This window comes from Sander vitreus, chromosome 14, assembly GCF_031162955.1.
Source record: "Sander vitreus isolate 19-12246 chromosome 14, sanVit1, whole genome shotgun sequence".
NCBI classification, from domain to species: Eukaryota; Metazoa; Chordata; class Actinopteri; order Perciformes; family Percidae; genus Sander; species Sander vitreus.
Genome location: NC_135868.1, coordinates 860,001 through 876,554, shown reverse-complemented (window position 1 = coordinate 876,554; position 16,554 = coordinate 860,001). Strand labels below are relative to the sequence as shown.

Sequence of the window (16,554 nt, the reverse complement as noted above, 5' to 3'; positions counted from 1 at the left end):
TTAGGGGTTAGGTTTAGGGTTTAGGTTTAGGTGTGTTCGGATCCCAGAAGCCTCCCCACGCGTCCAACGACTACGTGGTTGAAATGGAGACTAAAGGTGTGCATGTCTCTCAGAGTTTCCCCCTCTAAAGACCGCTGTACCCAATAAATGAAAAGCGGTGAATCCTTTGTCTAAAGGAGGGATAGAGAAAAGGAGAGAGGTGAGGTCTTCCTGCTGGAGGAAAGGGATGGTGGGGTGAGAGGGGGGAGAGAGGAAGACCCATCCCTCTGTCTGGAGGAGGTGGGGGAGACAAAGACCCATCCCTCTGTCTGGAGGAGGTGGGGGAGACAAAGACCCATCCCTCTGTCTGGAGGAGGTGGGGGAGACAAAGACCCATCCCTCTGTCTGGAGGAGGTGGGGAGGAAGAAAGAGAGACCCATCCCTCTGTCTGGAGGAGGTGGGGAAGACAAAGACCCATCCCTCTGTCTGGAGGAGGTGGGGGAGACAAAGACCCATCCCTCTGTCTGGAGGAGGTGGGGAGGAAGAAAGAGAGACCCATCCCTCTGTCTGGAGGAGGTGGGGAGAGAAAGAGAGACCCATCCCTCTGTCTGGAGGAGGTGGGGGAGACAAAGACCCATCCCTCTGTCTGGAGGAGGTGGGGAGGAAGAAAGAGAGACCCATCCCTCTGTCTGGAGGAGGTGGGGAGGAAGAAAGAGAGACCCATCCCTCTGTCTGGAGGAGGTGGGGAGGAAGAAAGAGAGACCCATCCCTCTGTCTGGAGGAGGTGGGGAGAGAAAGAGTATGCATCATCAGGGTTAGGGTTAGGGTCTCTCTTCCCCCTCTCTCTCCTCCATCCCTCTCTATGCCTCCTTTAGACAAAGGGCTTCAACTGTTTATTTTGGGTTTATTATTAGGGTTATTGGTACCTCGACCGATACTGTGCTCATGTGCAAATACTCATAAAACGACACCACTTTATACATCATTGCTTGTCATGATAGTTAGAGATACACTTGGCCGCAGGTAGACTTAACCTATTGCTGGCTTACAGCTTGCTTAAAAATGGGTAGAAATTAAAGCTAAACAGTCTAAAGTGTGGCTTTTATTAATTATTTCACGTAATATTGTTATCCTTTGTTGCTTTTTTTAATGTGCAGCACTTTGGCTAAACTCTGTTGTTTTTAAATGTGCTTAACAAATAAAGCTGGATTGGATTGGCTGTATTTTTATTGTTTATTTAAGCCATTTTACAATACAGAACACAAAACAAACATGCTTTGACAGAACCAGTTACCTATCAGCTATACTAGTCAAACCCAACGTCACTACGGGCCACACTGGAAAATAAGAATCACATCAGATGCCAGACATTTAGTTTACTCACATATTTCATTGAAAAAGTAAAATATCTTTGACTGTATTACTAGATGTTTAAGGGGCAGTGGTGGCCTAGAGGTTAGAGAAGAGAGCTTGTGACCGGGAGGACCAACAGGATAAAATCTGGGTGGGGAAAGTGAAAGAGCAGCACTTGTCCCTCCCTCATTACCACCACTGAGGTGCCCTTGAGCAAGGTCCTTAACCCCGACTGCTCCAGTGGAGCTGCTCAGTGGCAGCAGATCAGACTGCGGTGGTACTGGGCAGCTTCCAGGTATGAATGTGTGTGAATGTGATCAGGGTGTTCCTGCAAAAGAGAGGCTGCCTCTCAGTGAACCTCCCCTGAATAATTAAAATAAAAAAAAATGTTTTTTTGTCACGTTTTTGTTTTGTTGTTGTTGTTTATTCACCTTTTTTCGACATCTTTGTTGCTTTTTACAACTTCTTGTGGCTTTCTCCAACGATTTAGTTGCTTTTTTTAAATGATTTTTCCGAAATGTTTGCTGCTTTTTTATCAACACTTGTCGTTTCATTTTTTTTGTATCGTGTATATATAATTGAATTTGGACAAATCGTTGGGTAAAGTGTGGTCGTTCTTAATGGTGCATTCAGGTACACCTCATAAAGTCATGATACATGCAGGTGCAAATAATGCATGTTTTTAAAAGAAATTGTTAGAACTGTAATGGTATTACTAAGTACTCATATCAGTACCGGCAAGTATCCAAATGTACTTGTACCTGGACTGAAAATAAGTGTTTTCGGTGCATCCCTAATTAAAAGAACATATCTGCAGAAACCTGTTCTGGTGATTATAGAGCAGCGCAGCAGACTGCAGCATCGGTGTGTTATTGATAGAAATATAAAGCGGATGTATGTTTAACAGCAGGTCCACTTTGTGTTATTGATCAGGAACATAAATCTGGTTCAGGGTCAATGAGAAAGCCCCGAAACGGCCACAGCCAGCCGCTCGCTGATTAATTAAACCTTTAATGTTAATATCCTCAGTCGATACTTCCTTAATACGCCTGTATTGATCAGACTGTATGTGTGTGTGTGTGTGTGTGTGTGTGTGTCTGCGAATCTGTATGTGTGTCTATGTGTGTGTGTGTCTGCATGAATCTGTATGTGTCTGTATGTGTGTGTGTGTCTGCATGCATGTGTGTGTGTGTGTGTGTGTCTGCATGCATGCGTGTGTGTGTGTGTGTGTCTGCATGCATGTGTGTGTGTGTGTGTGTGTGTGTGTCTGCATGCATGCGTGTGTGTGTGTGTGTGTGTGTGTGTGTGTGTGTGTGTGTGTGTGTGTGTGTGTGTGTGTGTGTGTGTGTGTCTGTGTGTGTGTGTGTGTGTGTCTGCATGCATGCGTGTGTGTGTGTGTGTGTGCGTGTGTTCTTCATACATCATTAGTGAACAGTGTTCAGTCTAATTAATCAAGCGAGCTGGGAGTGAGAACGGTTAGAAAGCGGCCATAGTGTGGTTATCGTCACACTTCCTCTGTCTGATTTGACCAAGCTGATCCCAACGCTACACACCTCTCTGTTTCTATTTCTCACAGATCCACTTGTTAGTATCATCATAATAACTTCCTTGTGTCCATTTTCCTTGTTGATCACAGCATGTTGCAGCGGTCCTGTTACCGTCTTCGTGAGGCAGTCCCGATGCCCAGAACCTGTCAGACAAATAAACCGAGACATAAGCTTTACATAGGCTTCTGGGATCGGTTGATAACTCAAGCTTGCCGAGAACCGAGACACCCGTTTAATTACATAGACTCAAGCATTAGGCACGGTTAGGTCAGTAGCCTGGTGCGCGGTCTCCTCCTGACAGCCTACTACAGTACATGTAGAGAAGTACATCACATACAAATACACGTCATGATATCTCGGTAGTTATGTTAAGTTAAATGTTTATTACATGGTAAGTAGGCTGTCAGGAGGAGACCGCGCACCAGGCTACTGACCTAACCGTGCCTAATGCTTGAGTCTATGTAATTGGACGGATGTCCACTTACCATGGATTAATAGTGATCTTAATAGTCTTTTTAGACAGAGAGACAAGGCCTGGGAAATATATCGCTTATCAAAGGACTCTGACGACTTGATTTCATATAAACTCTTACAGAATACATGTACAACTAAAACTAGAAATGCTAAATCTAAGTATTATAAAGATTTAAATAATGAACACTAAAAACTCATTTTCTCATATTAGATTCAATAATGAAAATCTCACTGATTATTCTATAATTGCCAATGCTTTTAGCCAGTACTTTTCTTCCATTAGTAGCTCAGATTTTCCCTATCCTGAAATCTTACCAGATAACCCTTGATGTCATAGTTCCTTCTCGTTTAGGTTTAGGTTATTTGTGGATTGAGGTCAGGTAGTGGTGCTGGCCCAGATGGTGTGGAGATTATTAAAAGTTTATTAAAAGCCTCTCATGTTGCTTATCCTATATCTGACTTGTTTAACCTTTCCTTATCCACATGCACAATTGCATCAATCTGGAAATGTGCCAAAGTTACCCCATTGCATAAAGGTGGTGACTCTTCTGACCTCAATAATTACAGACCCATTTCCATTATTAATAGCATAGCAAAGGTGTTTGAAAAGTTAATTTTTAATCAAATATCTCAATATGTCAATGACTTTCATATCCTATCTCCACACCAATCTGGATTCAGACCTAATTGTTATACAACCACTGCTCTTATGAATCTCACCAATGATATATTTTCTTCTTTAGATAATAACATGCCTACTGGTGCAATTTTCATTGATCTGACAAAGGCTTTCGACATGGTTGATCACTATCTTCTTCTTGACAAACGTTTTGCTATTGGCTTCTCTAGACATTCTTTACTATGGTTTAACTCATACCTTCACAATAGACGCCAGTGCGTTTCTTATAATGGTTGTCAGTCTAAATGTATAACTACTGAAAAAGGTGTACCTCAAGGCTCATCTCTTGGACCTTTGTTATTCTCTATTTTTATTAATGATCTTCCACAATCCTGCTCTACTTGTCATATTCATTTATATGCAGATGATACAGTGATCTATTCCTCCAAGCCAGATATCTTACATATTTAGCATTCACTACAGACTTTGATGCCGTTCAAAAATGGTTTTGGAAGTTAAATATCTTGGTCTCTTGCTTGATTCTCAGCTTTCTTTTAAACCTCATATTAATTCAGTCTGAGAACACTATATCGTTCTATCAACTGTTTTATGACTTGGCTCCTGTTTGTGCAGCTACTAAAATAGCATCATATTTGGGATGTATGCATCTACTTAAATAGCATCATATTTGGGATGTATGCAAATGTACTGTGTTTTTAATTGTATGTATATGGGGGAAGGGGATCAGTTGTTGTTGGAGCAGTTAGGCTTGGGAGTGATGTATGTATTTGTGAATGTATTTTGTGTTTTGTATTTACTGTTTAATTGTTTTAAGGACCCCCTCAGAAATGAGATGATTCATCTCAAGGGGTTATCCTACTAATAAATACAAAAATACATTGAAACCTCCTAACCCTAACCCCCTAACCTTAACCCTTTTCCGTTTTTGGGGCTTTTTTCCAACGGATGTTTCTCAGCGTCCTGCCGGTCCTGTGAGCAGGTCAGCATTCTCGGTGGGAGCGTCCCCCATCTCCAGAGCTCTCCCTACGTTCTGCCAGAAGACTCCCGTGTGTTGGCCGGCCTGGGGCCAGCTCAGGTAGGTGCGTCTCTTCACCAGCTTCCTCATGCGGTAGTATGGAGACAGCTGGTGGGCCGGGATCTCCTCCAGAAACAGCAGGACCAACACGTCCTTCTGCTCATCGAACAGACGGAAGCTGCAACAACACACACAGCGGTGGAATGTAACTAAGTATATTTACTACAGTAATGTACTTCAGTCCAAATGTTTTTCTTTTCATGCCACTTTCTACTTCTACTCCACTACATTTCAGAGAGAAATATTGTACTTTTTACTCCACTACATTAATCTGACAGCTTTAGTTACTAGTTACTTTACACATTAAGTTTTATGCACACAAAACACATGTAGTTTATAAAATCTGATGTTTTATTATGAAGTAAACTAGCCAACAATATAACGGCCTACAAGTCCAGCTGAAATGATTAGACCATTAAACACACAACTGTTTGGATCTTTTACACTTTCTAAAATGAGAGGATTGTTCTTTACTTTAACTACATTTTCCTGATGATACTTAGACTTTTACTTAAGTAATATTTTCAACGCAGGACTTTAATTTCTATTAGTATTAGTACTTAAGTAATGGATCTGAATACTTCGTCCACCACTGGACAGCACAGTGTGGACAAATCAGAGGACTGAAGCAGTTTGGGAGGCTGTGAGAGAAGAGAGAGGTGAGGTTTACCTCACGGGACTTTATCTCAGAAAATATATCTGTTAGTGAATAGCAAAAACGTGCTAAAAAACTACCAAAATATGATCAAAAACATTGGAAAAAAGTGTAAAAAAAAGTTGGGGAAAAGACGAAAAAAAGAAACAAAAACTGGTGAAATATTTCCTATGGCATCAAACTGGTTAGAGCCGGCTGTTTGGGAAAGAATATGTATAGTAGTGAACGGGGAGGGAGTAGTTATTGTTTATTCTGTTTGTCTATTTACTTATTTTCACAGTCTGATACTTCAACAGTTTTACCACAAACTGAGACTTTCTTAACTTGCTAAATTATGTTTTAAACTGACGGACATCATACGTGTAATTCATGGCTCAATTCAAACAACATCGTAGTATTTGTCTCTCTCCGTTCACCAACGGACATATTGTTACTGAAATAATGTCCCATAGTGGTCCAAAGGAAGGGTGGGACTTTGCCTCTATAGAGCAGGAGGTTCTGACGGATGTGAGTGCCCCCACCTGGCCATCTGGATCTCTCTGGAGCACCACTCGCTCTGCAGGTAACGCCGGGTGATCACACAGATGGTCTTCCTGCTGCCGTATATGGCGTCCGTAATGTTCTCTACGATCGGTTTTCCTGTGGAGAGTTCAGACACACCTGTGGTATCATCAACTGCATCTTTAAGACCCCTTTCTCAGGGTTCCTGTTTTAAAACCAGTCAGCTGGAAACCAGTCAGCTGGAAACAGGGCTGTTCCCCGAACTAAGCTGAAACATAATACCAATGGAAACACCAACATAATACCAATGGAAACACCAACATAATACCAATGGAAACACCAACATAATACCAATGGAAACACCAACATAATACCAATGGAAGCACCAACATAATACCAATGGAAACACCAACATAATACCAATGGAAACACTAACATAATACCAATGGAAACACCAACATAATACCAATGGAAACACCAACATAATACCAATGGAAGCACCAACATAATACCAATAAAAAACACCAACATAATACCAATGGAAACACCAACATAATACCAATAGAAACACCAACATAATACCAATGGAAACACCAACATAATACCAATGGAAACACCAACATAATACCAATGGAAGCACCAACATAATACCAATAAAAAACACCAACATAATACCAATGGAAACACCAACATAATACCAATGGAAACACCAATATAATACCAATGGAAAACTGAAGTTGACAGAGCTTTCTAAGACTGTTGAAGGCTTTGCCTCATGCTTTAAGAGTGACGGCCTCTGTTGAAACATATCTTTTTAGTCAGGCATTCTTTATTGACAATGTTGACTGTATTAATGTCATAATAATAATGTATACTTTATTAATCCCGCAAGGGGAAATTACAATGTTATTATTATACACATTACACACAGGCCTGAATTACACAAACATGCTCAGTACCTGTACATGCACTAATGGAGAGATGTCAGAGTGTGGGAGCTGCCCATGGAAAGGCGCCCTGAGCAGTTGGGGGTCCGGTGCCTTGCTCAAGACCACATTGGCAGTGACCAGTCCCCATACTTTGGTCCGTATGGGGACTTGAACCAGCAACCCTCCCTACTGACTGAGCTACTGCCACCTCTATGCATCTTATGTGTTTGTGTTTCACTACCAACAGGGGCAAGGGAACAATAACGCCATTTATGATACAATGATGATCGAAAGGGCAAGTGGGTTGTTATGGCGTTATCATTTTTTTACTTGCCCCTTACATCAGGTCGAGGCAGAGTTCACTGCATTTTCTACACACTTTCGACCCAGAAGTTGATGCTGACTCTGATGGCTAAAGTATCGTTATTTAAATCTGAGAAGTACATCTGATACTGGCCTCCGACCACAAGCCGCATGAAAACCAAAGAAGCACGTTAAATGAAGTGAGTGTTAGCGAGTGTGTACCAGACATACAGACGCAGAGAGCTGCCAAAAGAAAAAACAGATGTGAAACCTCTCAGAAGCAAATACTACATAATGCTATAGATAAACTGCATGTGCTCTGTATTCACTACATCTCTGACAGGACAAATAAGAGGAAGAGGAACAGTGGACACAGACAAACGTAAAAGATAAGTCTAAATATCATTAGATTAAAAAAAACTAGAAAATATAGTTTCAATCAATTGCCTCTCAATACTTACACGGTAACTTCAGTTGTTTCAGCCTGGGACCTATTTTCCTATGTTTTTGTGTGTAAGTGACAGATAGGAATAACATTCTTTACAATTGGTCCAGTATTGTAACCAGCAGCCATGGACCAAACTGCAATGTAACCCTACAGGATAAGTGTTCAGCATCAGTCAGCGTCCACTAAAAGTTCTGTTTTTGCCGCTGACAGACTCAGATTATTATTCTAAGTGTCTGAAGACATTATGGAAAGGATCCCTACAGAGATAATCATTTTTGTTAGAGTAAGATCCTTTTTGAACATGAAACAGCCCCGAAATCACCATCACCAAACCCACCAGACTCCATGTAAATAATCAGGACTTTTAGCGTGTATAGAGCCAGCATATCTCCACCAGACTCCATGTAAATAATCAGGACTTTTAGCGTGTATAGAGCCAGCATATCTCCACCAGACTCCATGTAAATAATCAGGACTTTTAGCGTGTATAGAGCCAGCATATCTCCACCAGACTCCATGTAAATAATCAGGACTTTTAGCGTGTATAGAGCCAGCATATCTCCACCAGACTCCATGTAAATAATCAGGACTTTTAGCGTGTATAGAGCCAGCATATTTCCACCAGACTCCATGTAAATAATCAGGACTTTTAGCGTGTATAGAGCCAGCATATCTCCACCAGACTCCATGTAAATAATCAGGACTTTTAGCGTGTATAGAGCCAGCATATTTCCACATGTAAATAAGTGAATTAAGTGTTAATTTCAACCAAACCAGAGTGGTGATTGCTGGAACAGTGGAAAGATGAACCAAGACGGCTATTGATGTTCAGTTTTATTAAGTTTAATTTGTTGTTCACCATCTTCCACTTGGTGTGCTTAGTGTCACTGACTAACGGAGATGTTCACAGGTCATTTTTTGGAAGTCCAATCCAAAGCATGCCCTGTAGCTAGGGGGACATGCAGCTCATCATATTTTCTCCAGCGTATATGCGCCAATAAAAGAAAATAGAAATACATGAATGGATTTAGATTTAAAAAGCAATATTTGCATGAAAACAGGTTGTTGAAGAGTCTCGAAGCTCGAGTCCGAGTCAAGTCTGAAGTCTTTTGGGTTAGAGTCGCGAGTCAAGTTTGAAGTCAGCTGTTTGTGCGACTTAAATGCGACTCGAGTCCGAGTCTGAGACTCGAGTCCGAGTCTCAGACTCGAGTCCCATCTCTGGTGACCAATGCGCTTCACTGCGCGGAGGCGAGGCAGACGGCGGATGGCAGGTGTGGGGGGTGGATGGGTCAAACAAACACAGGACATTCACCCAGGAGACTGGGTCCCGTTTAGGGTCAGGGTTTATTAACTTTACAGAACAAAAGGAGCTACAGCTCATTCAGTATCACGTGTGTAACATTCAGGAAGTGAAGTAACCCAAACTACCATCTTTTTATCAACTAAACTAAGTAGTTTTGGTGTCTAAACCTAAACAAACTGTGACAGTTTCAGTTCATGTGTTGAAAACTGCGACCGTTTTGTTCTCTGGTTTCAGCGGAAAACGCTCCTGTGAGTCGTATTAAAGGGGATGAATAAACAACCTATATCCTCGTATGGTTTGGAGGACCTGTTGGGTGTTTTAAGGGTTTGAAGAAAATATTTTTCTGGAGAGGATAATGTTTGTATTGAAGTGGAAATTTAAGTGGCAAAACTAAAGTTTAGAGCAACGTTCAAAGCTGCTAAAATGTCAGTTTTGTCTGATAAATTCATGGCAGATAGCAGAAAAGGATAGAAATTCAGTAAGAGATGTAGATAGACAGACTAAGAGTTTACCTGGTTGGAAGTCTCTGTGGTGCAGACAGAGTCTCCAGCCCTGCTCTCCTTCCAGCACCGGCAGCATCTCTTGGTAAACCCAGGCCTCATCGTGAACATTGTAGGAGATGAAGGCGTCGTAGCGATGATGAGCTCCCGCATTTCTTTTCTTGCTGTCATATAGGAAGGCCAGGAAGAGGTTGTAGGTGTAGGCTAGCTGCCACCTCAGAAAGTGGTAGATGAAGGATGCGAACAGTGTAAGAACAACCAGACAAGTGCTGGAAATGAAGCAGAGGAAGCTAACGTCCATCCAACAGGGTAGGATGTCAATGTCCAGAAGCTTGTTTCCTTGTTCAGCCACAGGGAAGGAACACGTGTACAGGTAGGCGTTAACAACCTGAGTTTGGTTGTTGTTCTTCACCCATTGGATAAAGCCGGCGTTAGAGCAGTCACAAGTGAAAGGGTTGTTTTGCAGATCGAGGTATGTTAGTGCAGGGAGAAATTGGAAGACCATCTCATTGATCACGGTTATCTCATTGCCACTTAGTTTCAAACATCTGAGTGCAGACAGATCCGCCTGGAACAGAAAATCCAAAGACTTGATCTTAGTTTCCGAGAAATCGAGAACCTGCAGATGCGGCATTGGCTGAAAGAGTCCAGGATCCAAGTCTGACAGATCAGTCTGTCTGATTGTTAAACTCTTGAGCTGACTATTGTATTGAAAAGTGTCCACATCTGGCGCAGAAATGTAGAAATTCTCAGCTGTGAAGTCTTCTAAATGTTTCATAGCCTGGAGCATTTCTGTTGGTATGTCAAAGGGATAACCAGTGTGAGAACCCTTGCATATTACTGTGAGAAATGTCATGGATTTTAAATGAAAGAAATCTTTATAATAGTTTGGTTGAGGACCTTTGAAACCGTCATTAATAAAGTAAATTGTGAGATTTTCCAACTGCTGTAAACCTGTGAAATTATTTTCAAATTTGAGTGGAAGAGATACACTTAGTTTACTTAGGTTATTCAATCCATCGGAAGCCTTATGTTTCCACACCACATCCAAACGTTTTAAGGACCCTAAACTTTGGAAATCCCCCTTATCAAGAAGAAGTACAACGTTGTTGCTCAGATCCAAGTACTCAAGCTTCTTCAGGCCTATTTTAAAGGCGTCTCCTAATGTCCACAGCAGGTTGTCGCTCATATCTAAAACCTTCAGGTCATTAAGACTTTCGAAGACGCATCTGTCCAGTTTGGCAATGTAGTTGGTGTGCAGATAAAGCTCTCTGAGGCGCGTTGTGTTTGTGAAATCCTCACAGCTCAACTCAGAGATACTATTGATACCAATATTTAGGATCTCGAGAGAGGAGAGACTCCGAATGTCATCGGGCACCTTGGTGAGGAGGTTGTTCTCTAAAGTTAGAAACCTCAGTTGCTTCATCAGTCGAATCCTGCCTTTAGACAGTTCAGACATTGAAGTAGACGACAGATCAAGCTCACTGAGCTGAGAGCAGGCTACAAGTTTCGCACTTATATTGGGGACTTTGTTCCAAAACAGTTCCAGCTTCTTAAGTGTCTGTATCTTGCAAACCGTAGCTAGGAGACCTTTGTTGATCCACTTCTCCATATAATTCAGTCTCAGATGCATCAGTGAGTCGAGGCTCTGCAGGACTTTTCGGATCCCTTCGAAAGTAATGTACGGGAAACTAAAATACAGCTGAGTTATGTTCCTGAGTAATGTCTTGTCAGGTATGTCCCATTGCCAGCCGGCAACATGGCCACACCCAGAAAAGTCTATTATCTCAAGGTGAGGAAAGATCTGTGTTGTGATGCTGAACTTGTCAAACTTTTCATTTTCCGAAACATCTAACACCTTCAGGCTTGAGGGCGCATTCAGCAGCAGATCTTTGGTCTCAAAGGAGGGAACTAGATTACCTCTAATGCTCAGTTTCTGTATAAGTGGTAGCTGTAGGATGGGCTGAATGTCAGCGACTTGTCGGAGCTTGTTTGAGTCTAAAATCACGGTTTCTAATCTGGACAGGGACTGAAAGGCCGAGGTATGAATTGACTGAATGTTGTTACTGGAGAGATCAAGCATGGTAAGGTTGGACAGTCCCTGAAAGAGGTTGGCTGTCAGGTCCGTGAGTTTGTTAACGGCCATGTGGAGCCTTGTTAACGCCACCAAATGGATGAAAGATCCATCGTCCACGTGAGCAATCTGATTTCCGGCCAGCCCCAAAAATCTGAGTTTTGACAGATCCCGGAAATCGTCCCTGTTGATCTGTTCGAGATGATTGTGCGAGAGGTACACTACACTCGCATCTCTGGGTATGTCATCAGGGACAGTTACAAGTTTACGTTGCAAGCAATCCAAAACAACATCGGCCAAGGCGCCGTTAGAATAATTGATGGAGCAGTCTTTCAGAGAATAAGCCAAGGAAGGGTTCAGATGATGCACGAGACAGAGAAGTAATACAAGAAGTGTCTGTATGTAGTACAAAGACAAGCCTCCCATTGCTGGCATGATGCCAACGTTTAGGACCGTCGCTGGAAGGAGTTACTGCAGGCAGAGATTTGTTGAATGTTGTTCAAGGAATCACATCTGTAGAGGACAACAGAACACGTCACACAACATTACTTTATCCTGCAAAGTAATAGCTTCACATTTTGGGAAAAAAACACTTCTTATTAACTTTCTTTCTTGGGTGCGGTGTGAAAGTTTATTCAAACTCTGGTGCGGGCCAAACAACGATCCCCGTATGGCGTCATGATTGTGTCATATCTCGCGAGCGTAATAAAGCTCCACGAGCAAATTATATCATTTAACACCCGCAGATATCACTCTTTTGCGCACTAATTCAACAATCGAGAGGGAACAGGCAGCTGAAAGCGTGAATCTTAACGTAGGGAGATGGAAAGAATGGCACATGCGTGAATAAAAACTAAGCAGCACGTGCACAGAGCAGCCACCTTGTGCCTGCGAGTGTCTGCTGTGCGAGCGGACGAGAGCACACACGCTCTCGCAGGTAAAAAGTTGATTTCTGCACGCCCGCATGAAACTGACTTTTGACATTTTGGGGGTGGAAACCAAGGAGGAACTGGCCCTCCTCTCATTGGTCACTTTCAAGGTGACACCATCACGGACCTCCTTAGTTTACCTTGATTGACAGCTTTCATTCAGGAAACTCTGAGTTGTTGTCCTGGCCAAAGAACAGTTTTTCTATCTTTATAATGATGAAGCAAAAGATAGCACCGTAAAAAAAGGAATATATGTGTCTCTCATCCATGTTGGTTGTATTTATCGGCTACAGAGCTCCAGGAAGCCGGCAGTTGTTAAGTCGCCAACAGGTGACTACGGTGGCTGAGACGGTTCAATACAAATACAAAAGCTACAACACAAAAGCAAAAGCTACAACACAAATACAAAAGCTACAACACAAAAGCAAAAGCTACGACACAAACACAAAAGCTACAACACAAATGCAAAAGCTACAACACAAATACAAAAGCTACAACACAAATACAAAAGCTACAACACAAATACAAAAGTTACAACACAAACGTAAGAGCGACAACTCAAACGCAAAAGTTACAACACAAATACAAAAGCTACAACACAAACGCAAAAGTGACAACTCAAACGCAAAAGTTACAACACAAACACAAAAGCTACAACACAAACGCAAAAGCTACAACACAAACGCAAAAGTTACAACACAAATACAAAAACTACAACTCAAACGCAAAAGTTACAACACAAAAGTTACAACACAAACGCAAAAGCTACAACACAAACGCAAAAGCTACAACTCAAACGCAAAAGCTACAACACAAATACAAAAGCTACAACACAAACGCAAAAGTGACAACTCAAACGCAAAAGTTACAACACAAATACAAAAGTTACAACACAAACGCAAAAGTTACAACTCAAACGCAAAAGCTAAAACACAAACATAAAAGTTACAACACAAACACAAAAACTACAACTCAAACGCAAAAGCTACAACACAAACACAAAAGTTACAACACAAACGTAAGAGCTACAACACAAAAGTTACAACACAAACGCAAAAGTTACAACACAAACACAAAAGTTACAACACAAATACAAAAGCTACAACACAAAAGTTACAACACAAACACAAAAGCTACAACACAAACACAAAAGTTACAACACAAACACAAAAGCTACAACACAAATACAAAAGCTACAACACAAAAGTTACAACACAAACACAAAAGCTACAACACAAACACAAAAGCTACAACGCAAACACAAAAGTTACAACTCAAACGCAAAAGTTACAACACAAACACAAAAGTTACAACTCAAACACAAAAGCTACAACGCAAACACAAAAGTTACAACTCAAACGCAAAAGTTACAACACACACACAAAAGTTACAACACAAACGCAAAAGCTACAACACAAACGCAAAAGCTACAACACAAACGCAAAAGTTACAACTCAAATACAAAAGTTACAACACAAACGCAAAAGCTACAACACAAAAGCAAAAGCTACAACTCAAATACAAAAGTTACAACACAAACGCAAAAGCTACAACACAAACGCAAAAGTTACAACTCAAACGCAAAAGTTACAACTCAAACGCAAAAGTTACAACTCAAACGCAAAAGTTACAACTCAAACGCAAAAAGCTAAAAACACAAACATAAAAGTTACAACACAAACGCAAAGTTACAACACAAACGCAAAAGCTACAACACAAATACAAAAGTTACAACACAAACGTAAGAGCTACAACACAAAAAGTTAAAACACAAACACAAAAGCTAAAACACAAACATAAAAGTTACAACACAAACGCAAAAGCTACAACACAAACGCAAAAAGTTACAACACAAACGCAAAAGTTACAACACAAAAGCTACAAGTGACTACGGTGGCTGAGAAGGTTCAATACAAATACAAAAGCTACAACACAAAAGCAAAAAGCTACAACACAAACACAAAAATTACAACACGAATGCAAAAGTTACAACACAAATACAAAAGCTACAACACAAACGCAAAAGTTACAACACAAACGCAAAAGTTACAACTCAAACGCAAAAGTTACAACACAAACGCAAAAGCTACAACTCAAACACAAAGTTACAACTCAAACGCAAAAGTTACAACGCAAACGCAAAAGTTACAACACAAACGCAAAAGCTACAACACAAATACAAAAGCTACAACACAAAAAGTAAGAGCTACAACACAAATACAAAAGCTACAACACAAATACAAAAGCTACAACACAAACGCAAAAGCTACAACACAAACGCAAAAAGTGACAACTCAAACGCAAAAGTTACAACACAAACGCAAAAGCTACAACACAAACGCAAAAGTTACAACACAAACACAAAAACTACAACACAAATACAAAAACTACAACACAAATACAAAACTACAACGCAAACGCAAAGTTACAACACAAATACAAAAGTTACAACTCAAACACAAAAGTTACAACTCAAACACAAAAGTTACAACACAAACGCAAAAGTTACAACACAAACGCAAAAGCTACAACACAAATGCAAAAGTTACAACACAAAAATACAAAAACTACAACACAAATACAAAAAAGCTACAACACAAATACAAAAGTTACAACACAAACGCAAAAGTTACAACACAACACAAAAGCTACAACTCAAACGCAAAAGTTACAACACAAACACAAAAGCTACAACACAAAAACAAAAGTTACAACTCAAACGCAAAAGTTACAACTCAAACGCAAAAGTTACAACACAAATACAAAAGCTACAACACAAACACAAAAGTTACAACACAAACGTAAGAGCTACAACACAAAAGTTACAACACAAACGCAAAAGTTACAACACAAACACAAAAGTTACAACACAAACGCAAAAAGTTACAACACAAATACAAAAACTACAACACAAATACAAAAACTACAACACAAATACAAAAGTTACAACACAAACGCAAAAGCTAAAACACAAACGCAAAAGCTACAACACAAACACAAAAGTTACAACACAAATACAAAAGTTACAACACAAACACAAAAGTTACAACACAAACGCAAAAGTTACAACACAAACGCAAAAGCTACAACACAAACACAAAAGTTACAACACAAACACAAAAGTTACAACACAAACACAAAAAGTTACAACACAAATACAAAAAGTTACAACACAAACGCAAAAGCTACAACACAAACGCAAAAGTTACAACACAAACGCAAAAGTTACAACACAAACGCAAAAGTTACAACACAAACGCAAAAGCTACAACACAAACGCAAAAGCTACAACACAAACGCAAAAGTTACAACACAAACACAAAAAGCTACAACACAAATACAAAAAGCTACAACACAAATACAAAAAGCTACAACACAAACGCAAAAGTTACAACACAAATACAAAAGTTACAACTCAAACACAAAAGTTACAACTCAAACACAAAAGTTACAACACAAACGCAAAAGTTACAACACAAACGCAAAAGCTACAACACAAAATGCAAAAGTTACAACAAAAATACAAAAACTACAACACAAATACAAAAACTACAACACAAATACAAAAGTTACAACACAAACGCAAAAGTTACAACACAACACAAAAGCTACAACTCAAACGCAAAAGTTACAACACAAACACAAAAGCTACAACACAAAAAAAAAGTTACAACTCAAACGCAAAAAGTTACAACTCAAACGCAAAAGTTACAACACAAATACAAAAGCTACAACACAAACACAAAAGTTACAACACAAACACAAAAGTTACAACACAAAAGTTACAACACAAACGCAAAGTTACAACACAAACACAAAAGCTACAACACAAACGCAAAAGTTA

General features: G+C 40.3%; 1 protein-coding gene and 1 long non-coding RNA gene across 2 annotated transcripts in view; one reads left to right on the top strand and one right to left on the bottom strand.

Annotated features, from left to right (window-relative positions):
• Positions 1-10: 10 nt before the first annotated feature.
• LOC144528723 (uncharacterized) lies at positions 11-1,202 on the top strand. The gene is made up of 2 exons (XR_013502928.1): positions 11-279; positions 394-1,202. It is a non-coding gene; the product is annotated as an uncharacterized LOC144528723 (long non-coding RNA).
• Positions 1,203-3,362: 2,160 nt separating this feature from the next.
• LOC144528722 (uncharacterized) overlaps positions 3,363-16,554 on the bottom strand; it is a 17,454-nt gene continuing 4,262 nt past the window's right edge. Inside the window, exons 2-4 of the mRNA XM_078267504.1 lie at positions 9,720-12,294; positions 6,245-6,362; positions 3,363-5,186 (exon numbers count right to left, since the gene is read on the bottom strand). Coding sequence (XP_078123630.1) covers positions 4,946-5,186; positions 6,245-6,362; positions 9,720-12,216 — 2,856 coding nt within the window. The 5' untranslated portion in view covers positions 12,217-12,294 and the 3' untranslated portion in view covers positions 3,363-4,945. The remainder of the gene's footprint in view (positions 5,187-6,244; positions 6,363-9,719; positions 12,295-16,554) is intronic.